Source organism: Aptenodytes patagonicus, chromosome 17 (genome assembly GCF_965638725.1).
Source record: "Aptenodytes patagonicus chromosome 17, bAptPat1.pri.cur, whole genome shotgun sequence".
NCBI classification, from domain to species: domain Eukaryota; kingdom Metazoa; phylum Chordata; class Aves; order Sphenisciformes; family Spheniscidae; genus Aptenodytes; species Aptenodytes patagonicus.
In genome coordinates, this window is record NC_134965.1 from 8481137 (window position 1) to 8508980 (window position 27844).

General features: G+C 51.3%; 1 protein-coding gene across 1 annotated transcript; it reads left to right on the plus strand.

The window, feature by feature from the left end:
• Positions 1 to 27636, plus strand: CPD (carboxypeptidase D). Its single transcript, XM_076355006.1, has 21 exons — positions 1 to 671; positions 3235 to 3482; positions 11325 to 11467; positions 12213 to 12382; positions 12987 to 13354; positions 13775 to 13966; positions 14880 to 15047; positions 16242 to 16351; positions 16778 to 16880; positions 17348 to 17490; positions 18045 to 18214; positions 18709 to 19020; positions 20264 to 20459; positions 20743 to 20878; positions 21698 to 21847; positions 22273 to 22368; positions 22463 to 22527; positions 22688 to 22819; positions 23204 to 23389; positions 23706 to 23805; positions 24473 to 27636. The coding sequence occupies exons 1-21, from the start codon at positions 1 to 3 to the stop codon at positions 24697 to 24699; spliced, it is 4086 nt and encodes a 1361-aa protein (XP_076211121.1). The 3' UTR covers positions 24700 to 27636.
• The last annotated feature ends 208 nt before the right edge of the window (positions 27637 to 27844 follow it).

The window sequence follows — 27844 nt, forward strand, 5'->3', positions numbered from 1 at the left end:
ATGGCGAGCGCGGCGCGGGGGCTCGGCCGGCGGCGGGGGCTGCTCCCGCTCCCGCTCCTCTGCGCGCTGCTGCTGGGCCCGGCCCGCGCCGCCCACATCAAGAAGGCGGAGGCGGCGGCGGCGCCCGGCGAGGCGCTGCGGTACCTGCACGCGCCCGAGCTGGGCGAGGCGCTGCGGGCGCTGGCGGCCGCGGCCCCCCCGGGCCTGGCGCGGCTCTTCAGCATCGGCGAGTCGGTGGAGGGGCGGCCGCTGTGGGTGCTGCGCCTGACGGCGGGGCAGGGGCCGGAGCGGGCCGGCGAGGAGCCCGGCGGCGCGGCCCTGCCCGGCCGGCCGCAGGTGAAGCTGGTGGGGAACATGCACGGGGACGAGCCGCTGGCGCGGCCGCTGCTGCTCCGCCTGGCCCAGGAGCTGGTGCGGGGCTGGGCCGGCGGCGAGGCGCGCATCGGCCGCCTGCTCAACACCACCGACCTCTACCTGCTGCCCAGCCTCAACCCCGACGGCTTCGAGCGCGCCCGCGAGGGCGACTGCGGCGGCGGCGCGGAGGGCGGCCGGGAGAACAGCCGCGGCCGCGACCTCAACCGCAGCTTCCCCGACCAGTTCGGGGCCGCCGAGCCCGACCTGGAGCCCGTGCCCGAGGTGCGAGCCCTCATCGCCTGGATGCGCCGCAACAAGTGAGTGCGGCCCGGCCCGGCCCCAGCCCGGTTCACCCCGGCCCGGCACGGCCGGCCCCGCGGTCCCGGCACCCCGCTCCGGGGAAAGGGAGACCCTCGGCTCCGCTCCCTGGGGGCTTCAGCTCGCTTTCAGCCTTTCCCAGTGCTTCCTAGCGGGGCTTGGGGGGGGGGGGCAAAAAAAAGCCGTTTCCCGCCTGTTTCTCCCCAGCCTGCCTCCTGCGCTGGGTTGGCCTCTTTTTACAGCTGGGGATGGTCCTGCGCCCAGTGGCCGGGCTAACCCGCATGCTGGCCAGCGTGTGCGGGAGAGCGGTGCGGTGGCTGCGGTTTGCCGTGCACCTGCTGAGGAGCCACGCTAGCTCCACTGGGCACAGCCCGTGCCCTGCGCGCGCCCGGGCACTCCCAGCCTCCGTGGCCATCTGTGTGTCTCCCTTCTCCAGGAGTCCGCAGCTGGAAACTTCTCCTCTTGAGCTTGTCTGTAGGCCTCGCTCTTGGGAGCGATGATGCTTTCACCATGAGCTGTGGGATGCTTAAAATATTCGGGGTTAAGTGTATAACTGGTCTGTGTACAAACACGTTAACAGAGAGTTGTGTTGAACAGGGCCTGCCCCCATCTTCATGTTTCATGGAAAATTCCCTGGATTTAGCAATAACGCTCTGTGCAGCAGCGTTTCCAAATACAGGCCCTGTTCCTGCGGCCCTCTTCCCCGTCTGTCTTGTCAAAGCACGCAGGACTGAGCCTTAGGTGCCCACGCTGACCCGCTAAGCTCTCACCTGAACCAAGGGGGCGAATGGTGCGAAGCTGCTGCGCCCGGAGTGGGGCAGCCCAGGAGGGGAGATGGCGCCTGTGAAGCCCAGCTCCGGTTTGGGGCCCTGGGCCGCCCCAGAAAGCGCAGTGACCAGACTGGGCGCTGTCTCTTCATTTGCTGCGTGTTCTTCTTTAGAAAACTCTGGAAGGTCCAAACCACTAAGGTCAGCGCAACCAACCGCCTGAAGTTGTGCAGAGAAAACCAGAATGCAAAGTCTGATCGGATACGAGCAACGCACTGAAACAAACTGTGGCCCTCTTCCCAAAATGGGGATGGAGAGAGAAACGGACAGGGGGTGGCTGACGGCTGTGGGGCACCGTAGGGCTGTTGGTTGGACCCAACCAAGACACACAATGTTCAGCATCATATAATGTTTGCTCAGTCTTAGGGAACAAAATTTGCTTGGAAGAACTCTCTTTATTAGAACTTGGTGGATGGCGGTGCCCATGGGGATTGTTGCTCTAGAGGAATTTCATGCACTGCACCAGTAATTTGCTTGTCCTAAGGATCCTTTGGGACAGCTCTGATGCAGCAGTTTGCACCAAAATCCCTCCAGACTTAGTTACTAGGGAAACTCATGCACGTTCTTAATATCATTTAGAAAATACCTTGGGCTCTTTTTTTTTTGTTTTGCAGGTGTTTGCGGTGGGTTTTGCATGTAAGCCAGGGCGAAACAGGAAGAACGCGGTGCTTTGTGCACCCCTCTGCCTGGCAGCACCAGTTAATGCTGGTATAATTGTTAGACTAACATAACCGCTGATAGAAAAATGAATGGGTAAACAGAACTGTTTGATTAAAAAAAGAGATAGCAGGTGTAATGCAATTCACGTGCGCTATTTTAAGCAAGGCAAAGGTATTGGTCACGTTACCTCTCCTCAGAAACTAAATCCCATGTGACTGAATGAGGAGAGCTCTTTTTCCCCTCAATGCTGTATTTGGTGCAAAGAGGAAGGGCAGAGACAACTACCTTTGGGATTCATTGAAATGCTTATGCTGCCTGTGATCAAATTAAAGCGTGATATAGGGCATGCTGCGCTATATTTTCTGACTTGGGATTTTAACAGCTCTGTCACGTATCCAGATTTTATTTATGCAGGTCAGTTCTGTTGTACATACCAAATGTTGCTCAAAGCTTGACGAAGAGCCGTGGACATCGCTTCACATGCAGGGCACTGCTTGTCTGTCACGGAGTTTGAGGACTCTATCTTAGGCGGAAGCAAGAAACTTGTTTCATCTCCAGTAATGCCAGATGTCAGTTTGGGGAGTGAATAAACCAGTCCTGAGAGTTGGTTTATTGCAAAAATCTGCTGGCTTCCCCAGCATGCTCCCACTTGGATGCTCTTCAGACCCTCTGACAATCCTGCTCGCTGTGTTGGAAGCTGGCATTAATATGAGGGGATATGTCTCCCAGGACGCTGTATCTTTTTGTCCAACAGTAGCCAACTTGGTGTTAGACGAGTGCGTTATCTGTTAACGTAACCTTGGTGTAGCTGCAGCTCCACAGGAGTTCTCCCTGCACAGGGCTGATGGAGCAGGGTCAGATTGCTTCCTCTTCCAAAGTAGCGTTACTGCTGGGCAGCTCGTCCAGCGGGCGCGGTTTGCCTCGTTGATCCCAAATAGAGTTTGGAGGCTCCTGAGAACACGGTTTGGGTGGGAAGGCAGCAGAATAACTGGTTGGGCGGCTGTAGCTGGCTTCCTGTTGAAATTGTTCCAGTATGACTCTTTCTTTTTCTTCTTTTCCTCCTTCCCAACCCCAGGTTTCTGCTCTCTGGCAATCTTCATGGTGGCTCAGTGGTTGCAAGCTATCCCTATGATGACTCTCCCACACATAAGCCCACAGGAGTCTACAGTAAATCAGCTGATGACGAAGTGTTCAAATACTTGGCAAAAGCTTACGCGTCACATCACCCCATAATGAGAACGGGCAAACCCAATTGCCCTGGCGAGGAGGGAGAGACCTTCCAAGATGGTATCACAAACGGTGCCCAGTGGTATGATGTAGAAGGTAAGCTGTGCTGGTGCATCACTCTAACTCTGCTAGTTCACGTAACAGAGCGTCTTATAGAAATAGTTCCTTGCTCCCACTGAGAAGAGACATCCAAACCAGTGGTGATTATCACAGGGGAAAGGATGGTGGGTGAAGTGATATTTTTAGCTTTGAATGTGTTCTAGCAGCTTGAAATGAAGGGAAGTGGTGTCACAGGCACACCAATAAGTGTTTGATGAATCACAGCTTGGGAGATGTTCGTAGGGAATAGATCACAGCAAACTGGAGGGTTCTTCCTGACCCTGTTAGGTGCTGGAGAGTTACCCTGCATGTGGGACGCTTCACTGGCCAAATTAACTGTCATTAGGTCTCCAGGTGGTTACTAAATTTTGATACAGGAAAGAGGAAACTCTTGTTAAAGGTATTAAACCAATGCCAGTATTCTGTGAGGTCTTTTTAACCACCAAACTTGTAATTTTGTAAATGATTATAGAATAGGCTGCTGTAAAACTATGTAAAATGATTTAAATGCGTGGTCTGAGCTAACGTAGCTGCTCTCGCTGGAAGTGGGGCAGGGAGTTTTTCTATGAACTGCTCTGCTGTTAGACCTGTGCAGAGGGTGACAACCAGCACGGCCTGTTCTCGTCCACCAGTGCGGTGGGATCTAGAAAGGATCTGAAATCCGGTCTGCTGGAGCTTCTAGGAGACCTCCTGTTCCCTCCAACAGGCAGCTGCACTGGGAGGTGATGTGAATATAAGCAAATTACCTCCTGGTGGCACCGCTCTGCTCGTGTGGAGGTGGCTGGCCTGGCTCACCCACACTGTGAGCTGCTCTGTGTGTGTTGGTTTTGCTGAAAATGGGATTTAAAGGACAGTTTGTGTGACAAGATGCTCTCGTGGAAAAGGCTCTGTGGGCTGTTGGGAAGAGAAATCTTGGCCGTGTCGTTAGAAGAAGTTACACCATTGCCGTGCCCCCTCAGCGGATGTTGTACAACCACGGCCTCGCCAGACAAGTGCAGAAACTTCTGTAGCGAGGACACAACAAAAACCTTGCATAAACGATCCGAAGAAGTTGCGTTGCTTTGCTGTGCCTGGACTGCTCTGCTTTCCCTCACACTGGGGCTGAGGGATGATGGCAGGAGTGCTGAGCAAGCAGCGACGTCGAATGTTGTTTATCCTTCAGAGCTTACAGCTTAACAAATTCTAATAAGACGGTGTCTTTCCAAAACATGGGCTTCAGAGCTGACTCCTGTCTTAACCCTACATCCACCTTGCTTGGGAAGGAGGGAGAGGGATCCAGTATTGGGCCTGAACACATCACCTCTGCTGGAGGAGGAATTCTTGATTTCAGTAGTGGCTGAATCATTCCCCAGGATTTCACTGGTCATGAGATGTTGTGTTCAAATAAGATATGGGTTTACCTCTTTCTCTAGCGGCTGTCTGCTTCCCTCCACCCTATCGAGCACACCAGCCCTGGTGTTTGCTGGCTCAAGGTTCACTCTGCTGCTGTGAAAAGTCCAGCAGGAGGAAGGTTTGTGTAATCTGGTGAATTTGCTTACGAGGGAACAGGATATCCTGGATGATCTGCGCTGCCTTGTTCTGGTGGCGGTCGTTATCGGCAAACATCTTGATCGGGAAGTTTGTTGGTTGTAGCTCTATCATTTTCTGCCCTTGTAATGAAGCGGGATGGGTGTGCTCTGAAGGGGGAGTGGTTCCAGAGCTTTGGACCTGGGTTCCCCTGCCCCCAGTGAGCAGCATTTTGTCGCTGCAGCGTTAACTTCTTCATCCTCCTGCTAGGATGTGAGACTCCTGGCTAGTGGCTGTGGCGCTGGTGTGCGAGCCTTTTGGGCTGCCTTTGCCTTGTCAGCGAGCGGAGCAGAGGTTTCACCTACTTTCCTTTCACAGCAAATGGCAAGGTGTGAACTGAAGACCGGTTTGCTCCGTGCCATCATCGCTGTGGTTTATGCTCCATCCAACAGCCTCCAGCCTCTGCGGAAACAAACCCTTTTGCTGTGACGAGCCACAATCTTGGGCTCAGCGCTGATGGCTGTAGGCGATTCACGGGCAGGGATTATAGGGAGGGTGCACTGACACTAACTCTCAGAATAGAGCATTGCTGAGGTTGGCAGACCTGTGCGGTTTCTCCCCTGCGTGGTGATTTACGTCTCGTTGCTGTTGAAGATGCACACGTGGAGGGTGATGGCAGCCCCTGGAGCACCTCCCAGACTGAGGAGTTCACGTAAAGTGTAACCCACGGGAGCTGGGATCCAGGAAAGAGCACGGGTGAACTAACAGGTACCGCGGCGGCCAGTACACGTGTATTTTGATGTTGTGTGAAGTTACTGTGTCCCTTCAGGGTTTTAGGTGTTAACATTTATTTTTAGTGGTGGATGAAGAGCAGGCAAAGGGGAGTCAGTTGTACACAGCGTGTGACAGAAGGGGCAAAACCACCATGGTGGCTTTCTTGAGTCATCTGACTCTCTCAGCTCTGTGCCAAGGACTGCTGAGGCTCGTACTCGGACCAGGAGGCCTTTCCCAGTGATTGCAGAATTTGTATGTGTGGTAAAATGAGGCTGGGGAAATCCCAGTACCCTGCAGGAGCTCACCAGAGCACACGGTTCTGTGAACGGTGCGGGGCACGTGCTTGTAGCCTGTGAATCAGGTTGTGCCAGGAGAGACTGCAGGCTCCAAGTGAACGAAAGCCAGGAAAAACAAAGAAATGAGAACATAATATCTCAACAGGTGGAAATTTTCCTGCCACGTTTTATCATGTGAAATCAAACATGCTGGAAAGCCAACTGCTGTGGGATTCATTGTCCTAGAGTTACCAGTTCAGGTTTAGGCTGGTGCCAGACCCCATTAACTTTCATTTGAGTTTGCAAACAACCTCTTATGTGTGTCAAACCAAGGTGGCAAGTACAAACCATTGGAGTAATTGTTAAGGTCAAGTGTGCGCAAAGATGGCTCTCCGCCAGACGGCTGAATTTGGCTTCAGCATTCCAGCTGCTATAGATAAGCACGTCTGTGACTGGGATGCTTTTTAGAGGCTATCTCTGTTGTACATGCTCTTACTCTTCCTTCCTTTTTAACCTCTTGGGGTTTTAACTACTGAGTGGCTGATTCAGATCAAGAGAATACGTGCAAGTCTGGGCTGGTGTATGGTCCAGGTGATGCTTGGAAAGCGGTTAAGAAACTGTTTAAGTCTTATCTGTGGGAAGGACGTGCTTGCCTCTATTTTGTGAAGAGCCCAATTCAGAACTGAATTCAGTGTAACGTTCAATAGGGTATTTTGTGGGCAGCCTTGGAAGGTCTTGTTGTTATTTGCAGTCCCTTCCTAAAAGTTATTTTCCGTGCTAGTTTGACTCTGATGTCCAAGTTTTTGAGGTGTTTCTGGTGTCTATTGGAAGGCACTTCTCAGGTTGAAAGTGGATTTAGGTTACGTGTGCTTACTAGGTTGTTTTGACTGTGGTTACTAGCCACACTGAGCTTCCAAACAGCTTTTAGTGGCATCAAACTCAGAGCAATTAAAATGAGTGCTGAGAACAGTGGGTGCTCATGGCATCACTGTGGTGGCCTCTGTTTCCTGGGCACGGCAGAAGGCGGTTGCACAGCGTGAGCTCTGGTAGCAGTTTTCAGCCATGTCTTTCTGGGATATGCACAATTAGCTGCCCTTCTGTGTTTGTGTTTTCATAAAATTCTTATTGCAAATTTTTCGTTCTTCTTGAGAAAAGTATTGGCTTGATGGTTCGAGGGTCTGAAGCCTCTTTTCACGTCTAACATGAACTGCTGGGCAGTGCTGTGGTGGTGCAGCTCTTGGGAAGGCTCTGCCCTCCTCTTCGAGAGAGCCCCGGGAAGGCTGCAGGGCTGTGCTGCTCTGGGCTGTGTCATGCAGCTACCGGAGCTGGAGGCTGAAACCTCACCTCCTCTGAGTTTTAATGATTTCAGACTAATGGACCAAAACGTTCCTCTGCCTGTTTGGTGCTGCTGCTGGTGCTTACCTGGTCTTACGCTATGAGCCAGTCGATTCTGTCCACAGAGTAAGCAACCTGTGCCACGTATTTAATCATGTCTCTAGCTTGCTTTGTGCCGTCTGCTCTCTCTGCAGAGCAGACAGGACCATTTCTCTGCTTTGACTTAGCTGCAGGTCTCTCATCTCCTAATGTCTGCTCCAGCAAGAGCTGGAATGAGAGAGGTTTCTGCACAGTGCAGTTTGAAAATAGAGTCCTTCCTAGCCGGCCTGGAAGGCTTCCTGGCACGTGGTGTATTTTATGGTATCTGGATCCCCAGGCTTGACTCTAGAGAGCTGCATTCTCCTGCTTGCCTGCCTGGTGTAGAGCTTGGCAGGGAGCAGAGGCATGCTTGTCAGTGAACTCTGCAGCGCTTGTGCTGCGAGAGGTCTGGGATCCTTGCCTGAAGTGCAGTCCTGATGCTCAGGGAGTGGGACGGAGCAGGAGGGAGGTTTGTTCCGAGCATTTTTGTGACCTACTGCCAGCCAGGGACTGACTCGCTGTGACTGTAGGCTGCTCACTTTTACTTTACTTTCCTCACCGGTAAAATAGGTATCATGCTTCATTGGGAGGCTGAAGCTTTACGCAGTGTGGGCTAAAAGACACCCTGTGATTAAAAAAATGCTGGAATAAATCCAGCAAGTTATCCCAGATATTACCCAAACAGATAGGTAGAGTAGAAACGCTGTAGTCTGACGGTCCTTTGCCTTGGGTGTGCTTTTTCTGCTCTGCTCCTTGAATGTAGGGCTCTGCTAATGGTAGGCTGTGTACAGGTCTCTCTTTACACCTCCAGATCTTCTGCATAGCCAGGAGAGGCTGTGCAGATGGTATATGGAAAAATACGTAATTCCATATGCTGTAAAAATAACTGTCCTGCTCTGCAATGGGGCCATGTGAAGGCCAAATATGTGCAGCAGATAGAATCCAAATTTTCAAGCATGCAATGGACTACTTTCTTGAAGAGACAGTTTTACTGAAATTGATGTAGCAAGCTCTAATTTAGTCCGTTGCTGCTCTATTATGGGTGAGCATCTGTCCTAAATTTGCTTGAATGGCAGATGAAGCACTAAATATGCTTCATAATGGCTCTGGTTTACGTATGGATGTTTTCAAATGCATTAGCGTCCTGCTATGAACAGATGGTTATAGGCTGGCAAATTGTTTCATTCTGCATGGTGTTTACTGGCGAGAGAGCAGCCCGCTGTGGGTTACTTTTCTGAGCCTGGTAACAGGAGCTGAATAGAACAGAGTATGTATCAGATTCGCCGGCCTTGTTCCTCTAACCTCTTGAACTGAGTTTGAGAGTTTTAAAGTCCTCAAACACTTATTGGCCCCTTGTGCTGGACAGAAAAATCCCTTTCTCGTTTTGGTCTCAGCCCGTGCACAAGCTGCAATGCTCTCCTGGCTGCAAGTGACATTTGATTTGTTACAATAAAAGCTTCGTGTTCCCTTAGCAGCAGGCTCCCAGAAGAATTGAGAGGAACTGGGATGTCTTTGATACGGTAGCGTCCTGCATATCTTTCCCAGGGGTCTGTTCTTCTAAATCCTACTTTATGTTGTCAGTCCATCTGCGTTACCTGAGTGTGGTGGGGCTATTGAATTCAGAGCAGCGGTCCCTGACCTTTTGGGACAGTGAATGCTCGCAGCCACCACATTTATTATAAGACTCCTCTGCTTGGTAAAGTGCTGCTGATAGCTTTTCCTGGCCGTGCATTAACACAGCCTCTGCAAATGCCAGGTAGTGCATTTGCATCGTGGTATTGATCCATTCTGGCAGGTTAATTGGCCAGCACCCCGGAGGGTCCCTCGCTTGTGAATGATTAGGAAACTGCTCAGACAAAGCAAGTGAGGTTAATTAGCATAGCACTAATGTAGCACTTTGGTGGGCGAAGGAAAGGACGGAAGTACAAAGTACGCATTTCTACAGACTTGCCTGCTGGGGTCCTGCAGGCTGGCGCCGTGACACGTACCACAGGCTGTCTTCTGCTTTCCTTCCTCCTGAATTTTGCATCTGCCTCCCGCAGGGCAAATATATAGCTGTTCCATGACAGATGGGCTTCTGAGAACCAGTTTGACTTCCTCAACTCATCCGGAGGAGACTCATTGCCTGCGCCCCTGTGTCCAGCTGCCGCCGGCGGGAGTCGTTCAGTCGGTGCGCGGAGGTCTCTGGGCTGAGTGGTCCCAGGTGCTGCTGTGCAGGTTGGGATGGAGCCGTCTGGGCAGTGGTGGCCAAGGCCGTGGCATGCCAGTCTGCCCGGCTTGTAACTGTATAAGGTTGTGTAACCCAGAAGTTACCATCAGTATGCATAAAACTTAGTGTGGTGTGTTTTCCATACTGACACAACTGCCTGATTTGCTGGTGGTGGTGGGAACGATCCTCTCATGTGGCCATGACATCTGGCTACAGGCATGTGGTGGGATTTGTCAGGGTGACTCTGAAACCTGTTTCACAGACTTGTGGTGGTTTTGGAATGTCCTTTTTACTATTGAAGACTCCCATGAATGTTTAGAAGGCTGTATATCTGCAGTCTTCAGCAGCATGCTGAAGTCTGAGCTCCAGATCGTGAATGTTGATACCCGTGGACCTCAAGTCTTGCTGGTACATGGTTCACTCCTGTTTGAGAAACAGGTTTGCTTGCTGAAGGTTGGACGTAAACTTCAACAAATGGGGTCAGGACACTTGCTAGAACAAGGTGACTTTTTTGTTTTGTAGCAGTGCCTGTGGTTTCTCTGAAGGGCAAGAATAGCAAGGTGAGCTTAATACTGGGAAGCAGCTCTGTGCCCTCCTGTTTTCTGGTGCTCATGGAGGTTTGGCTGGTTTAATGCCACGCTAGCAAGCTGTCCCCAGGTGCTGCAATATCTTAAATTAATTGAGACTGCTGCCTTAAAGAGGAGATGTGGAAGGAGGCTAATGACTTGGCTGCAGGGCTCAGGGAAAAGAGCAAGTTTCCCAGGTGGACAAGCCTGTGTCCTGTTCTCCTCTTGCAGGACCTGGCTGTTGTGGGGTCACAGGAGTCCTCAGCGGTGAGGGAGGTGTCACTGCCCTCCCAGACCAAGAGGAGAATTTCCTGAAGGTGACTTGGACTTGCTGCAGTTCACTGCGTGCTGTCACCATGCCAGATCTTGTCAGACTTTCTGCTAGGGCTGCTCTAAATATCAAGTAAATGGAGACCTTCAGATAAGGAGTTCAAGGAAAAGAGCAGCCTGAGGAGGTAGAGAAGGGGAAGCATTACTCTCGTCTCGTCTAGATTTTTGCTAAGATTTTTTTGGGAGAACAGCTGTGTGGTCCTTGAAGCTTTCGACACGCAGATTCGAGCTGCCACCTCCCAGATTCATAGTCTGGTGTGTTCTTTTGTATCAGAGGCCTGAAGCTTATTTTGGGTAATGTCTCTTGCAGGAAAACCTCACAAATTTACAGGTGGCTTGGAGCGCATAGCGAAGGACTTGGCAGCAGTCATGTTCAAACTCCGGTGTGCCTGCCCTGGCCTCCAGGATTTGTAGTGTCTGGAAAACGTCTTCACAGTGGAATGAACCCATATGAATTTCCAAGTGCTGTGCTGCTGAGTTCAGCTGGCAGAGCAGTGAGACCGAAGGGACTGTCGTCTTTGAACAGTCTGTGGCTGATTTGAATGGCCCAGTGTGCCGGTCACTGGGAGAGACAGAGCTCAGTCTTCCCCAGCACGGGCTCTCGCCGTGGTCTACTCTGACTTTTCTCCTTAGGTTGTTCGCTCTGGAGCTAGGGCAGCATGGTGGTGGCATGCTGTGGGGGGCTGAAGAACAGGGAAAAATGTGCATCCCGTGGCGGGATGTCTGTGCGTTGCTCTTGGGACATCTCTCTGCCTTATTTTCTCAGGTGGGATGCAGGATTACAACTACGTGTGGGCCAACTGCTTTGAGATCACGTTGGAGCTGTCCTGTTGCAAATATCCGCCGACCTCCGAGCTTCAGCAGGAGTGGGAGAACAACCGGGACTCTCTCCTTGCTTTCATTGAGAAGGTAGTGTGGGCTGGGACGGGGTGTGGGGGCAGCAGCTGTGAAACCCGCGTGTCCATAGTGGGCTGAGAGCACCGTGTTTAGTTGCTCTCATGGCTTTGTTTGCTGCATGTGGTAACACGACTGCTGCAGTTGCTGTGCAGAGGTCGGTGGCTACAAAGCTGCTGTGTATCTCTGGTTCTGCCACAGTTCCCACATCCTCCACCATAACAGAGCTCCGCTCAGAGGGGCCTTGTGGGGTTCAGTGTTAAACAGAGGGACCGATCAGTGCAGTTCTCACTATGTAATGCAGAGTACCTTTATGGCCTCAGTGCCATGAACCTGCAGTGATGTTCAAAAGCACCAACACTGCTGAGACCTTGGCTTGCAGAGTCCTCTGCCAAGCTGTCTCCAGGTGCCCGTGTATGAGTTGAGTGGGTGACAGTGTAGGCTGGGAAGGGAGGCAGCTGCATTTTGTCCCTCGGTATGTAACCCTGCTATGTTCATATTGTGTGCCCATGTCGATGAAATAGAGGATTTGTTAGGGAGGATCGGTTCTGAGATTCTGGTGCCCTCCCAGTGCATGCTGGAATTCCTGTCCTTGCCGTCTGGCCAAGCACTGACTGAATCATGGGCCCTTGTGTGTCTTTGCCTGGCAGCTGTCCTGCTCTGCTGCGTTTGGGGAAGGGCAGGGGGGTATTGCTGGGGGAGGACACGGTTCCTCTGATGTTGCCTGTCTTCAGCCAGGCTCTTGCGTTGTTTTCCTCAGGTTCACATTGGTGTGAAAGGCTTTGTCAGGGATGCAGTCACTGGAGCTGGCCTGGACAATGCGACCATTGTTGTTGCCGGTATTGCTCATAACATCACAGCGGGCAAATGGGGCGATTACCACCGACTGCTTGTGCCTGGGACCTACAACGTGACCGCAGTTGTAATGGGGTAATGTCTCTGTGGCAGCCTGCGTCCACACTGCCAACTGCTCATTTTCCTTCACTTGATTTCTTCCCCCAAAGCATCTTGTGTATTTGAGGGGCTTGGCTGGAAGCTGCAGGAGTAAAGGACTCCAGCTTAGAGCTGCAGCTGTGTTTGTTCACCCTGTGCCCCGCTGCAGCGGGGTGCTGCTGGGTGCACAGCATTTCTGTCACCTTTGTTTGATTGCTTGTATCAACCTGCATCTTGCTTTCTGGGCAAAGGGAGAAAGTGGAGTAGGGTCACCCCAGTAAGAATTTGTGTTGTCTCAAGTCTGGGTGTAAACGCGTAGCTCGCCCCTAGGCTAGCCCTGTGATACACCCGGGGCTTCTTCCCCGGTGAGTCTGTAAACAGGAACTCGTGCCTCTGTGACACAGCAAGGACAGCAGCGTAGTTTGGTCTGGTGGCAGTGGGATGAGTCCCGTCAGCTTGTTCGCTGGTGAATCTCTCACGTAGTCGTTAACATCCCAGTGCATTTGGGCTGGGAGGAGTAGGCTGGAGTGGTGGAGAGGCTGCAGGGGGTTTTGGCCTCTGTTCTTCAGAGCCTTGCTGAAGCCAGCTGTTTTTTTCCCAGTTACACACCAGTGACCAGAGAGAACATCGAGGTGAAGGAGGGAGCTGCAACAGAAGTGGATTTCTCCTTGCAGCCAACTGTAATGCCACCAGCTCTTAATGTCACACAGTTCACAGCAACACCTGCTCCTGTCTCTACCATCACCCCCACCCCTGTGCAGGCAGAGGCCCCAAGCCCAACTTCTCTCCATCAACCCATCCAACCTGTGGACTTCCGCCACCATCACTTTTCAGACATGGAGATCTTTCTGCGGCGGTACGCCAATGAGTACCCCAACATAACCCGACTCTACTCTGTGGGCAAGTCAGTGGAGCTGCGGGAGCTCTATGTAATGGAGATCTCGGACAACCCTGGCATCCATGAAGCAGGTAACGTGGGAAATCCTTTTTAGCGAGGCACAACTGCAAGTGACAGACCCTTTGCCTTGGGAGACTGTGGGCAGAGCAAAAAGGAGCGTAGAGCTGGCACCTGTCTGAAGAGAGACTAGGCTGCTCCTTGCAATATCCTTTCTAAAAAGACCAGGTGCAGTGGGTGGCACTAGTGTGTTAAAGAGCGTTGCGGGGGACATCTGCACTGGTTGTGGAGCTCTGGGGACAAAAGGACCAAGGGACTTCCCTGAAACAATGTTCGTCCTTTTTGGTGTTGTGGGAGCAGAAGGGTAAATTGTAGGTAAATGCCCTCCAGCCCTGCAGAAAGGCCTGAGAGAGCAATGCTCAGGGTGGTGAGACGTCTCCAAGCTTTAGTGTAGTGGTTATAATTGTCTCTTTGGTGTGGCCATGTATATGCAGGTGAGCCGGAGTTCAAGTACGTCGGTAACATGCATGGGAATGAAGTTGTGGGGCGAGAGCTTCTCCTGAACCTCATCGAGTACCTCTGCAAGAACTTCGGCACAGATCCTGAAGTGACTGACTTGGTCCGGAGCACACGGATCCACATCATGCCGTCTATGAACCCTGATGGCTATGAGAAGTCCCAGGAAGGTAGTGCTGTCTGCGCTGAAACATCTGTGGGGTTTCTAGCTCTGAGAAGAAGCGTTTGGGTTCATGGTACTTCTCTGAGAAATCGGGGAGCCTTGCTGGAGCAGAAGTGCACTCCGCACAGGGAGGCTGGGAAGGGGCTTGGTGTGTGCTGTGTGATGAGCGGGCGGACCCTGCACTGCAGGATGTGGGTGCTCAACTGGTGCTTGAAGCTGTTGGAGAGAGCTCTTATGCTTCAGCAGTGCTATATGCTGCCCCTGTTTGGGTCCCCTTATGGTTTGTGGCTATCCCAAGGCTTATTTTAAAAAAAGACATTCCTTTGACACAGCTCATACTTGCTGTGCTTTGGTCCATGCTCTTAATAACATGAGATGTGGGAGCCAGGCTGTCTGCCGAGCACTTGTCCAAGGATAATACAGACTTTTATTGTGATGTTGAAATGGGCAGAAACATCCTTCAGGGAAGTCCTTAAAACTGCGTGGCTCTTGCAGATTGGCAGAACAGAGTCTGTCCAGAACGTTTTTCTGGAAGCAGAGCTCTGCTTGGATTTAACAAAGAACCTGTCCGGCTGGTTTGAGAAGGTGAGCTCTGAGGTTTCTGTGGTCGTGACATCCAGCTGCTGGGTTTGTTAATGGTTTGCTGCCTTTCTGCTAGCTGTGGGCTGGCTGGCACTCAGAGCCTGTGCAAACACCCGCTGAAAAGGGCCCTTGGACACCTCTGTGCACAGAGCAGGCCTGTCGTTGAAGGAGAGTGTGAGTGTCCCCTCACTCTGGGGTGTAGGAAGCCAGCACTGTTGTGCTCTCTGCTGTCTTCCATTAATTGATAGTTGTAAGCTCTGTAGTTAAGAGGATGAAGCCTCTGCGCTGAAGTGGGAACTTGCATAGGGCGCAAGCTTGAACTTGTGTTTAATTTGCAGGAGACAGAGGAGGTACCGTTGGCAGAAACAACAGCAACAACTACGACCTGAACCGGAACTTCCCAGATCAGTTCTTCCATGTGGCAGACCCTCTGCAGCCAGAAACTCTCGCTGTCATGACCTGGTTAAAGACTTACCCATTTGTGCTCTCAGCAAACCTGCACGGAGGTATGGCAGCCAAACCGAGCTCCTTCCTTTGCACTGAGGTTCAAGGGATGGGAGTTTGCGGGGCTATCTCTGTGGTGTTCTGGGTGCGAACCGAGGAGCTCTTGCAGAGAGCTCCCTGCCCTTGGCATTGCTGTGAAATGGCAGGAGCGAAGGCAGCCAGGTTCCTGCAACAGGGGTGAGGCCAATTCCAAAGGGCCTCCACAAACAAAGAGTAAACCAAACCTTTTGTTCATGCTGCTGGAAGATGGATCAGAAGCTGGAAACAGAGAGTGAAAACCATGTCCCCAAGCACATATGTAGGGAGTTGAAGAGGCTGCTGGGAGGGTCACAACCACTTCTCTGAAGGGAGCACATGCATTGAGGAGTAGCTAGCTCATTGCCTGTTGGGAGATGGGAATGGACTCTTGTCAGCGGCTGCTCAGCAGCTGGGTCTGGGAATGCGATACAGTGCTGTGGCTGTTGGAGGCTTTGTAGTATTTATAAAATGAAGGTAACGAGATGTAATCCTGAGGGTTCCCTGCCTTGAATTGCGTGGCGGAACTATGAAATTTGCTGTAATTTAATTATCTTTTTGGAGTGATCTAAATTAAGTCTCTGTATTACAGCTTATTCCCCAGACGGTTTGTCTGCTGGCTTGTAGCTGTGGTAACTTGCAGGTGGTTGCTTTGTGCTAGCATGTTTAATTTTGTAGTGCAGAAGTACCGTGTGTGGGTACGAGGGAGCTGGCAGTTCTCCAGCAGCGGTGGTGTCTGGGGTTCGACGGTGCTATTAGTACAATTTGCTTAGGGAAAGCTTCAGTAAGCCAAAGATGTTATAATCTGACAGTGCTTGCAATAAACTCCAGAAGGCTGAAAAACTACAGCAGTTGGGCCAAGGGCACTATGCATGTTCCCCTTGCTTTCCCTCCTCTGTGAAAGTGATTATTTTGAGGTTGGGCTCGTCCCTCCTGCATGTAAGAGCCAAACCTTTGACATGTTGTGGCTTGGGTTCACCTTCCCAACTGGGTGTGGTTTTATCTATTCCTGTGCTTTTGTTGTCTCTTCTAGCTACTGGGCTTAATGCTTTGTTTAATGCCAAGTCTTGAGAGACAGAAGACTTGGCACTCTTTGGAGAAAACAGAAGAACTTCCCCTATTAGGCTGAGGGATCACTTGGAAAGCGTGCAAGTACGAGTCAAAGCTTGTTTCCTCTGCAGGTTCTCTGGTGGTTAATTACCCCTTTGATGATGATGAACAAGGAATAGCCATATACAGTAAATCCCCAGACGATGCTGTGTTTCAGCAGCTGGCGCTCTCCTACTCCAAGGTAAAGCTCTAACGGGAAAACAGGCACACCCTGCTGGGTTAACTCCTGATGCTGTCAGGAACCTCCTGAGCGGCCGGTAGAGGAGGGTGCAGGTACTGTGGGCGCCTGGTGTTGCAGGCACAGCAGAAGGGTCCTGCGGGAGGCTCTCGTTCCATGAGTGGATGCCCAGCATGTTCTGTCTGCAGGCACTGTAGGAGGAGCGCTCTGTGCAGGCACGGGGGCCATACGCACTGAAGGGTGGTAGAAAAAGCTGAAAACACGGGCCGGGAGGAGAGCAAGGATGTCTATGGGTTGCGGTTGGGTGTGGGTGCAGTCTGTTTGTGCTGCAGCCATACAAACACGAGTGTGTGACTAATGTTAGAGCAAACGTGCCAGTGGCTGTAGAGTGCAGAGACTCAGCTTCACATGTTGCGTCTTGTTTTTTAGGAAAATACGAAGATGTATCAGGGAAGCCCTTGTAAGGATATGTACCCCACCGAGTACTTCCCGCATGGCATCACTAATGGGGCTCAGTGGTACAACGTTCCAGGTAAATTAGACCTTAAATCTCTTGCACTGTTTGTCTCCAAGTTAATGCACGTGCAGCTTAAAGAATTTAGTCTGATCGGTCACAAACTCAGCATTGGTCAGCCCAGATTACTGGGACTTGGGTTTCTTTTATAACTTCTTAAATAAGGTACCCAGATAAAGTTATACCTGAGGGAAGGAATTTATAGTGTAGTTTTTCTGGCTAGCAAAATAGTTTCATAAAATTTTACAGCACCATATTAGCATGAAAGGTATTTACAAGAAGGATGGTTATTTGTCTGCTATTTTGGTATCCCTTTGAAGCTTGAATCTTGTCCTGTGTAAAAGCCTTCTCTCTTCAGCTATAAAATGCGTGCTGTAGTTTGTACTTCATCTTTCTCTACTATCTGATATATTTTTGGGGGGGGGGCTGTAGTACAATTGCCTTCAGGAGACCTTGTCGAAACGTTTTTTACATTCCTGTTGTAGGTGGGATGCAAGACTGGAATTACTTACATACAAACTGCTTTGAAGTGACCATTGAGTTGGGCTGCGTGAAATATCCAAAAGCTGAGGAGCTGCCAAAGTACTGGGAGCAGAACCGCCGATCTCTCCTCCAGTTCATGAAACAGGTGAGACACTTGGACCCCAAGCAATTGTGTGAGCTGCCTCTGGGGTTTGCATTAGATGTGCCAGAATGAACAGGCTAATCTGCAGGCTGAAGCAAGTGCTGCTTCCTGGCCAGATTGGGTACATGCTCCACAGAAATCATCCCCATCAGAACATGTCTTGACTCCTCTCTCTTCCTTTTCAACATACCAAAAATCTGTATGGAAACAGCGCAGGTGTGGGCTTTTTATTTACCACTACCTTGGGTTTCCCTAGGCTGGAGTGGCTGGTGGTAGCGCTGCGCACCTGGGGCATGCAAACAAAGGTGTGGAGCAGAGTGCTGTGGTGGCACCCTGAGCCACACAATTGTTCATTGTACTCATCAGGTGATCTTTGTCCACGCCAGCTGCTGGCGAGTCTAACCTGAACCCTTTTGGAACATGTTGCTCCTCTGGGAACGCTGAACCTCCTGGGCTGGGAGCTGGTGGGATCTGGGTGTCGGTGATCCCACAGCAATGTGTGGGGTGGGAGGCAGAGCAAGGGCTGGCACTCAGCAGGGCTCTGGGTCTGTGCTCAGGTTCACCGTGGCGTCTGGGGATTTGTGCTGGATGCTATGGACGGAAGGGGCATTCTCAATGCCACCATCAGCGTTGCCAACATCAACCACCCGGTGACCACCTACAAGGATGGAGACTACTGGCGCCTCTTGGTCCAGGGGACATACAAAGTCACAGCATCTGCCCGAGGGTGAGTGAGCCATGGCACAGGGAGCAAACAGCTGCACTCCTGACTTCCCAGTCAAAGACTGCTCACCTGGTGCCCGTGTACAATCCAAATCTTCCCTTGTTTGGAGGTGGCGTGGGGAAGGAGTTGATAACTTAGTGTCTTTAGGGGAAATTCTTTTTCAGGCAGCTGTCCACAGAAATGACTTTATCACTTCAACAGCTGCCAAAACCTTTGGGTTAAAGCAGCCTGACTTCTTGTCCTGCCAGTCTGCCACGTAACCCTGCAGCACCTGAGCCAAAAGCAGCTCAATGCCGTGTTGGGCCCTGAGCTGCTCCCTGTCCTCCTGCCATTCCCATGTCCCTTTGAAGTGTTCTTGCTCTTTGTTTTTATGCTTCCAACTTTTGGCTAGGGAGCAGTAGCAGTCCCATGTAAGTGTCTAGTCAGGAAGGGGGGTGGCTTGTTGTGTGGAGCCTTGAACCCCTGACGTTTCCGTGTGCCTTCTCTTCCCTGGGTAGGTATGATCCAGTCACTAAGACGGTGGAAGTTGGCAGCAAAGATGGGGTGCAAGTCAACTTCACTCTTTCACGGACAGACGTCAAAGTGGAGGAGGGAAAGGTGCCGGTCCTGAACACCCCAGACACCAGCGACCCCAACGAGAAGGAGTTTGAGACCCTAATCAAAGACCTCTCTGCTGAGAATGGCCTGGAGCGCCTCCTGCTTACTTCCTCGGGGGATGTCTCTCCTTACCGATACCGCCCTTACAAGGACCTCTCTGAGTTCCTCCGAGGCCTCTATCTGAACTACCCGCACATCACAAATCTCACCAGGTGAAAACTCAAAGCAGCAGTGCTCGGCTCCTCCCTGAGCAGCAGCCGGTGGTAGGGAAGTAGTGAAATGATGAGCCATGAACGCAGTGCAGAGATGGGGAGCTCGTCCCTCCCCTTCTCTGTGGTCCCTGAGTTCGAGGGAGCCCTGTGTGTAAGGACACGGTGGCGGAGCACTGGCTGCAGGGACTCGCAGATGCATCCGTGTGCTTTTTCCTGAGACATCATTTTACTGACTGAAACCGGGGCTGCTGTCTGTTCCCCAGGGGTGCCTGGCACTGGCGATATTCCCAGCATTGATATCCCAGGCTTCTGCAAACATCTCTGTTCCATGCTCTCTATTTCCTCCGTTTTCCAAATCCTTTCTGACATCAACCCTGCTAAAGAGTCCCCAGCAAAAGTGATCAAACTTGATTTACAAATCTCAAATGGCCTTTTTTGATTGCCTGCCTTCAGATTTTAATTCAATAGTGTGAGACATGTTTGAGTTAGCTTGCCCTGAGCCAAGGTCTCTGCCCTCCTGCAGGAGACCAGCTGTCTGCAGTCCTCTGCTTTCCTTTGTGACCTGTAGCGCTTACCCTCTGTCAGCTTTAGAAAGCACGAATCTCTTTGTCCCAGGACCTCATTTGCTTGTTGTTACCAGGCACAACATGCTCGTGTGCTGTCCCCGCTGGTGCCAGGGCTGCTTTTCTGATCTGTAGCCTCTATTGTCTGTCCAGTTGCATCAGCCCCGATTGTGTTCCCTGCTTTGCTTGCATTCAGTGTGCTAACTTAATGGCATGACTGTAGCAACAACTTCTGCGTTACTGGAAAGAGGCCTGCTTTTGTCCTCTAAACCGGGTGCTTTATAAATTAGTTTGATGTCCAGATGTATCCCACTCTGAAGGGAAAAAAAAAAACCAAAACAAAACCAACACTGGAAGCACAGAGGCATTTAGCAGTTCCACGTTTATGGTGATGTTACAGGCTATATCGAGATATATGGAGCACTGGGCATCCCGTACATCTGGACCGGGATACATTCTTACACAGATGCTTGTGTTCAAACTGATGTTCATAGTGAATTTGGTTCAGTGCTGCTGCAAGTCTCTCATGATGTGGTTGTGTTTTGTGTGTCACGTGTCTTTGCAGCCTCCTCATGGAGGTAGGCAGCAGTTCCTTTCCACGCCAGGATTTCTCCGTAAGGCCAGGCTAGGGGTGCAGTTTTCTTCCTGAGCTGACGCTCTGGTTTCTCGTCTCTTGGCAGTTTGGGTCAGAGCGTCGAGTTCCGTCAGATCTGGTCCCTCGAAATCTCCAACAAGCCCAACCAGTCTGAGCCTGAGGAGCCAAAGATCCGCTTTGTTGCTGGCATTCATGGAAATGCTCCTGTTGGTACAGAGCTGCTCCTGGCGCTGGCAGAATTTCTTTGCATGAACTACAAGAAGAACGCTGCTGTTACAAAGGTGAGAAGCCAATGTGAGGGACCATTTTGGAGCCCTCCAGTCATATCCTGAGAAGACAGTGCTCACTGGGAGAGACTTGTCTTCTTAACAGTGGCTTGCTGGGTTGCAGCGATCTCGCACATAATGGGGAGGTGTTGTGAAATCCACGGGGCCAGTGGAAACCTCTGACTGCTGATATCGATATAAGCAGTAGTTCCTAGGGTGAGATCCAGACAAATGAGATGTACAGAGAATGAACCCTACTAATTGCACTTCATGTACTGTTTCTCCTCCTTCTGTTCAGCTGATTGACCGAACACGGATTGTGATTGTGCCTTCCCTGAATCCAGACGGACGTGAGATAGCGCAGGAGAGAGGCTGCACGTCGAAGATAGGCCAGACTAATGCTCATGGCAGAGATCTGGACACAGACTTCACAAGTAAAGCAAACTAAAGCGAAGTGATGTGTAGTGTCCCTGTAGAAATGCAGGCTGCTGTAGGAGTCTCCTGCTAGCTGCTCTAGGGTTGGGGGTAGTCGTTTGGTTAAAGGGTCTACCTGTAAAGAGAGCAGCACTCCTGCCCTGGAGCCCAGGCAGCACAGCTGCTGGGAAGCTTCCAAAGCTTGGATCTGCCTTAGGGATGGTAATTTGCAGTCCCTTATTTGCAAGGAAAAGACGAAGCAAAGTTCTTTAGGTGTTGTCCAACCTGTGGACTATTCCTAATGTATTTTTCCCTTTAATTGATTTCTTTCAAACCCCCATTTCTGAAAAAATGCCCTCTGTTTGTGCTTCCTGGAAACAGTCTCCTTTTTTTCATGCTTTTCTGGTTTCCACATAACTGCTTGCTGTATCCATAGCACTGGATCAGTGCTATGCCCACCCTTCCTGGGGACAAAGTGTTCTCTCCGGCCAGGTTTGGCTGGGATCATCCCAAATGCTTTCTTAAGAAAATGTCAGTTCAGTGACATTGAGGAGGGCAAACACACACGAAATACCCTCTGCATCACAAAAGTAAATAGCTTGGGGAAATAGGGATGTGTCACATTTGTTTAGCTTTGCAGATTAATTCCCCCCATGGGTGGTGTGGACTAGGTGCTTTACTTGGTGTCAGGTGCATCTGCTGAGATCTAACAAATACCTTTTAATATATGCAGCAGACTTAATTTCAGACATAAACAAAGGATGTACTTCTGCTGGCCTCTCAAATAGCAGAGGAAGCTGTTGTCTATTCCCTTTTCTATTTGTTGTTCTGATTTACAGGCAATTACTCCCGGTACTCGGGGACACAAGAGCCTGAGACCAAAGCCATCATAGAGAGCTTGATATTGAAGCAGGATTTCAGCCTCTCTGTCGCGCTAGATGGAGGATCTCTGCTTGTCACTTACCCATACGATAAGCCAGCGCAGACAGGTATGACTAACTCCTCCAGGGCCTTGCACGCATAGTTACCCTCGGGCTGTCTCTGCAGAAGTTCATGTGACCACACGGTGTAAGAGTTTCTTGTGCTGGTGGTGTTCTGTAAGCTCCTTTTGTGTTCAGCCCTTTGTATGTGGAGTTGACAGTCTGTTAAGTAAAGCTGTGAAACCTCACAGGATTCAGCTAGGGATCAGAACACTTACCATTTCCATTCCTACAACAGGATTTCAACCTTTCGTCTGCCAAAGCCAGTCTAAAGTTGTCTTTTGATACCACCCCTCAGTGTTAGAGGAAATCTGGAATGCCCCTGAAACAATGTGTGTCACTGTTTAATACAGGATCATGGGGTTAGGATGGGAATCTGCCCCCCCCCAGCGAATAGGAGTTGCACTCTCAAAGTCTCACTTTTCTCTTTGTAGTGGAGAACAAAGAAACACTGAAGCATTTGGCATCTCTGTATGCAAACAACCATCCGCTGATGCATTTGGGCCAGCCAGGCTGTCCGAATAAGTCAGGTATGTTTGGTTGAATCCTTTAACCCCCCTGTCAGCTTGTGCTAGACTCTGCTGGGAGCAGATCTGTCTGACAGCTGTGTTCTTGCTCTCACAGATGAGAATATTCCTGGCGGTGTGATCCGTGGCTCTGAATGGCACAGTCACCTGGGAAGTATGAAGGTACTTCATCCCAGCACAAGGCTTTCCATCTCTGCTAAACAAGCATTAAAAAGCATATTTGTTCTGATGCCTGGGCAAAACTTCCCCACCTCCAGCTGCACTTTGCAAAGCTTTTTAAATGCCACCTATTTTGTTGTAACTGCGGTTTTGGTTTTTGCAGGATTTCAGCGTTACGTTTGGTCACTGTCCTGAGATCACTGTTTATACGAGCTGCTGTTACTTCCCGAGCGCAGGGCAACTTCCCAGACTGTGGGCAGACCACAGGAAATCTCTCCTTAGCATGCTCGTGGAGGTGAGCTGCAGTCTGTGCGAGGAAATTCCAGCAAGGAGTAAAGGTAGTGGGCCGGGTGGGGAGGGGGAGAGGAAGAGAGCAGTATGGAGAGTCTTTGTCTTCTTATCAGTGCTGTGTGATTACAGACGGTCAAAACTTAGACTGTGTGAGGAATGGATTGAACAGAGGCAGCAAGTGACCAGGAAATGTGTTGACATGAGAGTTAAACATCTGTGCTGTTTTGCCTCACGGTGGGGCTGAGCAGTCCTTGCAGTATTGTGCGCTTTTATTTATTATGAGGGTCAGGGATGGAGAACGGGCTGTATTTTGAGGGGAGGATTAGATCCTACTTTAGTTACAAATGTGCCATACACTTGGATCTGAACGTGAAATGCTTTATTTCAGGTTCATAAGGGAGTCCATGGGTTTGTCCAAGACAAGAGTGGCAAGGCAATTTCTAAAGCTACCATTGTTCTTAATGAAGGTTTGAGGGTCTATACTAAAGAAGGCGGCTATTTCCATGTGCTGTTGGCTCCAGGTTTGCATAACATCAATGCAATAGCTGACGGGTACCAGCAGAAACATGTCAAGGTATGTGAATGTCTGTATTGGAGATCTTCCCCCCTGCTCCCTGTCGTATAAAGGCGTCCCCTATTTGGGCTCTGCCTCGTTGGTTGTGTTTAGCTGCTTATTATGTGCCCAGGGTAGCTGTTTTCTGCCCTGATACAATGGATGGAGAAGAATTTCCCAGCACAGCAGCGTGGTTTTGGGCAGTAGCTTTTCTTTCCATTGCACTTGTCTTTGGCATCTGCCTGGTCCTGCCCTGGTCAGCAAGTACCTCTCTTGCCTGGACGCCTGACAGAGGTGCAGGCTTTGAGACAGTCCGAGCTCTCATATCTTTCTGCAGGTCTTTGTACGTCATGATGCACCCAGCTCTGTGTTCATTGTATTTGACACGGAAAACAGGATATTTGGTCTGCCAAGGGAGCTGGTTGTAACTGTTGCAGGTAAAGTGACACCTTTGATCAAAGCTTGAGCTTTGCTTTCTGTACCGGTTCATGCTGTCAGTGACCCTTCACTGAACTGGAAAGTAGCCTGTGGACTTAAGCCATCTCCTGCTTTCCCTTCTGAACACGTGCTTCTCCTCGCAAACTGGTCCGACAACCCTTGGATCTGGTGATGCTGGGCTGGCAGATGGGAGGGAGGGAGGGAGGGAGGAAGGAGAGAGTGTTGCAGGGGTCTGAAGGGTCCAGAATGGACTTCGAGATGCCTGGAATGGGGAGAGCCTGTTTGTGTGTAGAGCTGGGACCTAGGAGATCTTGCTTCTTCCCCAGGGTTTCTTTTGAGTGGTGTGACACCAGGTAAGCATTAAGAGGTTTTTTTTTTGTCAAGGTGGCAGCTGCTGGGGAGGCTAGAGTTTATACCCAGTGGTCTGCAGAGGAGCTCAGTGACGCTATCCTAGATTGCGAGCACAGAAAATAAAGCTAGTGCAGTGCTGCTCTGGGAGCAGCTCTCTTGCACGGCATGTTTTCTGTGGCCTAGGAGGAAGGAGCAGGGTCACAGTGAAGTGAGGAAAGTGTGTGTGACTGTAGAAGGGAAGAGAGATGGTGGCAGGCCTGTGAGTCTCTGGGGTGGGAGAACATGGCATTAACTTTAATATCTTCTTTCTGGTAGGTGCAAGTATGTCTGCTCTGGTCCTCACCGCCTGTATCATCTGGTGTGTCTGCTCAATTAAGTCCAACAGACACAAGGATGGCTTCCACCGCCTCCGGCAGCACCACGATGATTATGAGGACGAAATCCGCATGATGGCCACCGGCTCAAAGAAGTCCCTCCTGAGCCATGAATTCCAGGATGAAACAGACACTGAAGAAGAAACATTGTACTCCAGCAAACACTGACACCTCCCGGGCAGGAAAGGAGGTTCCCATGGACCAGACCCGGTGGCGGGGGGGGGGAGGGCGATCCCTGTGGTTCAGTTTTGAAACATTAGCTTGCAGGATGTGTCCTCCAGAGGTGTGGGTGGCAGCTCCCAACTTCCCTCTACTATTTGCTCTGTTCCTATGTACATGCAAATCCGTGGGTGTTGGAGGCTGTGCTTGGGCTAAGGACATGGCTTGTTTCATTTTTGCGTCAAGATCTGGAGGTTCACGTGACATTGTTTGAAAGGCAAGTTTCGGGGTGGCCCGCAGAGTTCCTAGCACTTCCCCAGCATCTCAACACAGTGTGCAGGTGGTGGGGAAGTGCCCCAAGACCTGCATGGGGTCGTAGTTACAACACTCCATAGCAGTTTCTCTACCTGTTTTGATTTCATGTTTTCCACTCTGTGCTTGGGGGAAGCCAGATCCTTCACTTGACTCCACGTTCTGCAGAGCAGCCCTCTGAAAAAGACTGTACTTGGTTCTCAGCTGCTCCCTTGGAGCTTTTCCCCACCATGAGATGCCGTGGCCTGCTGTGATCTGCAGTGGTTGTGGAGCGCCTCTGATGTGTTGCTAGTTCCAGGCAGTGACTTGGCATCCTGAAAGCTGGGGGAGATGACGTCCATTCTTGATGTGAGCTGGAGAAAGGAGCAAATGTCAGAGCTTCAGTGAACTCTGACAAAGTTCAGTTGCTTGCCAGCTCTGCGGTACTGCTGTTCCTGACTTCTGGGGAAGAAACTTTATCCCCATCGCCCCTGGTTGCTTTTCATTTGTGTAGTAGACTTGGCCTTTGGGGTCTTATGTTAGCGTTACAACAGCACAACATCTGAAAGAGCAACTGAAGGTTGTTCTAAGCAAACGGATAAACTGATTGGGGTGGATACTGTAGAAAAGCAATCAGTTACTGACTCCACCGATCAGTTTTGCTCAAGTCCACCACTATTCAGGAGGAAACAGTGAAATCTGACCACTGCTTTGTATTTGAGCATTATTGGAGCAGCAGGGAGAGGTCATGGGAGTATCCGTGGCCCACCTTCAGTCTTAAATTTTGAAGGAAAGCTGCACCATTTGCCATTGTCCACCTAGTACCATTTAGTGATCAGAGCACTTTGGAAACACCCTCTCATCAAGCTCTGGTGATGGTAGGCATCAAATTAGCCTGCTGGCTTGGCTCTGTTCTGCTCCTACAGTGTCCTTGAAGTATGTAGCAAGAGCTCCACCTGCTTGTGTGTCTGCAGTCGTGTCCACTGCTGCGGGGGCCTAGGCGCAAGGCGCGAGGAAGGGCTGAACGGCTGTGCTGAAGGAGAAGGGAAAAGCAGCCAAATTCTGTTTTTTCTTCACTTGGCAGGAAGTTGGAAAGCAGAGCCGCAGCATGCGTCCCCAAGACACGTGAGATTTGTGGGGAGTAGAAGGGATGTCCAGAAGGGAAGAATGGCTGAAATGTTTGATTTCCAAAGCCTTTATGCATCTCTGACGTTCCTGTGCTTTCTGGGCAGAAGGCTGGGATTAGAATAGGCACTTATTTTCTTGCTGCTCATTTTCTTTTTTAATTCTTGCCCCTCTGACCCGAGCTCCGGGGCGCAGGAGCCTGGCGCAGCAAAGTCTTAGGCACCTAGTTTGCCCTGAGCTGATCTGTTCTCCAGCAGCCTGGGGAGGCCCACTAGTGAAACCTGCACGTGGTGTCTATGGGGGGTGTTTGCACACAAATGTATGACGGGGTCTGTTCTGCAGGCCGCTGGCCTGGTCCCCTCTGGGGGAACAGCGCAGCGGGTTCCCCGTTGAAGGCTGCTGGGCCACATCACCTTGGGAAGGAGCTGTTCCTTGCCTTTGCGTGCGGTAGATGCCCTTCTGGAACCACACGCCTGTGGCCGTGCTGCCACGCTGACCGTCTCAGCAGCTGCGTGCTGATTTTGTGCAGCTATCTGGAGGGACAAAGATAACGCTTAGACCTCAGTATACCTTCTTCCCTGTTCCACGGGGAATTATATCGCAAGAAGCGCATGATAAGATCTGGCTGGGGAGGTGTGCTGGGAACAGGGAGATGAGGCTGAGTGTTCCCCGTGCTCCTGTCCCGCATTGCTGTGGTGTGAAAGAGCTGCTCTTGTTGCCTCTGTTCTGCAGGAGCCATGAACATTCCTGTGCCTACTCCCAGCTCATCGTGCTGAGCAGGGGATGGGGTTTGGTCCTGGGCCATGACCCTTTTCCATGTGTAATGGGCTGCAGCCCACCAGCACGCGATAGCGTTAACCCTGCCTAATGTCTGAACGTTTCCTGCTTCTGAGGGCTTTAACAAGAGACGCAGCTGGGGTTTTATGTTGAAGTTGAGTTTGCAAATGGCTCTTAGGGCTTTGTTTGGGCTTGCTTTGCTCTGGCAGCAGGTAACAGGCTGAGCTGGCCTTGCGTTGTCCCACTAGCAATAAGTCTCGTTAGGAATTGGCCCTTTCCCTCTGAGAGTGCGTTTTGCAATGAGCTTGGAGTAGGTGCATATTTTTAAGGTGAGTGGATTTGAGATGTTTTGCAAACGTGTGAGACTTTTTTTACACAGCAGGACGGGGTGGGGTGGCTGGCTCTCGCTCCGTGCTCGGAGCTGCAGCGAGTAAGCGCTGGGGGCTGTTTGTCGCCAGTTTTGGGAAGGCAGGCGCGGCCTCCCCTCGCTGTCAGTCTGTCCGTCCGTCCATTCCGCGGGAGCGCCCCTGCCGCTTCTGGCGAGGAGCCGGTCCCCCGCGGGCGCTTGTCCCTGGAGCGTGTCGGTCCGTGCACTGTGCCTTCAAATGTACATTTTTTAAAAGGGACTTGAATCGCCTTCTCCTGGAAGCGGGGCGGCGTGCGGCGAGGCCTGGCTCTGCCCGTAGCCGGGCCCTCTGTTTTTTACCTGTATACTGAGATCCAATAATCTGTATAAAACTATTTTGATGTCCACCTGGGTTGTCTCGTTCTTCCTGCAACGGCCGGCGGGGGCTCGGGGCTGGAAGGAGGACGCTGGGGGACCGGACCGGGCCGGGGGACCGGACCGGACCGGGCCGGGGGCCGGCGCGTCCCGCCCGGTGCTCGGCGCTGCACAGGGGCCGCCGGGGGGGGGGGGGGGAGGCGCCGCCCAGCCGCTGGGGGGCGCTGCAGCGGGAGGTCC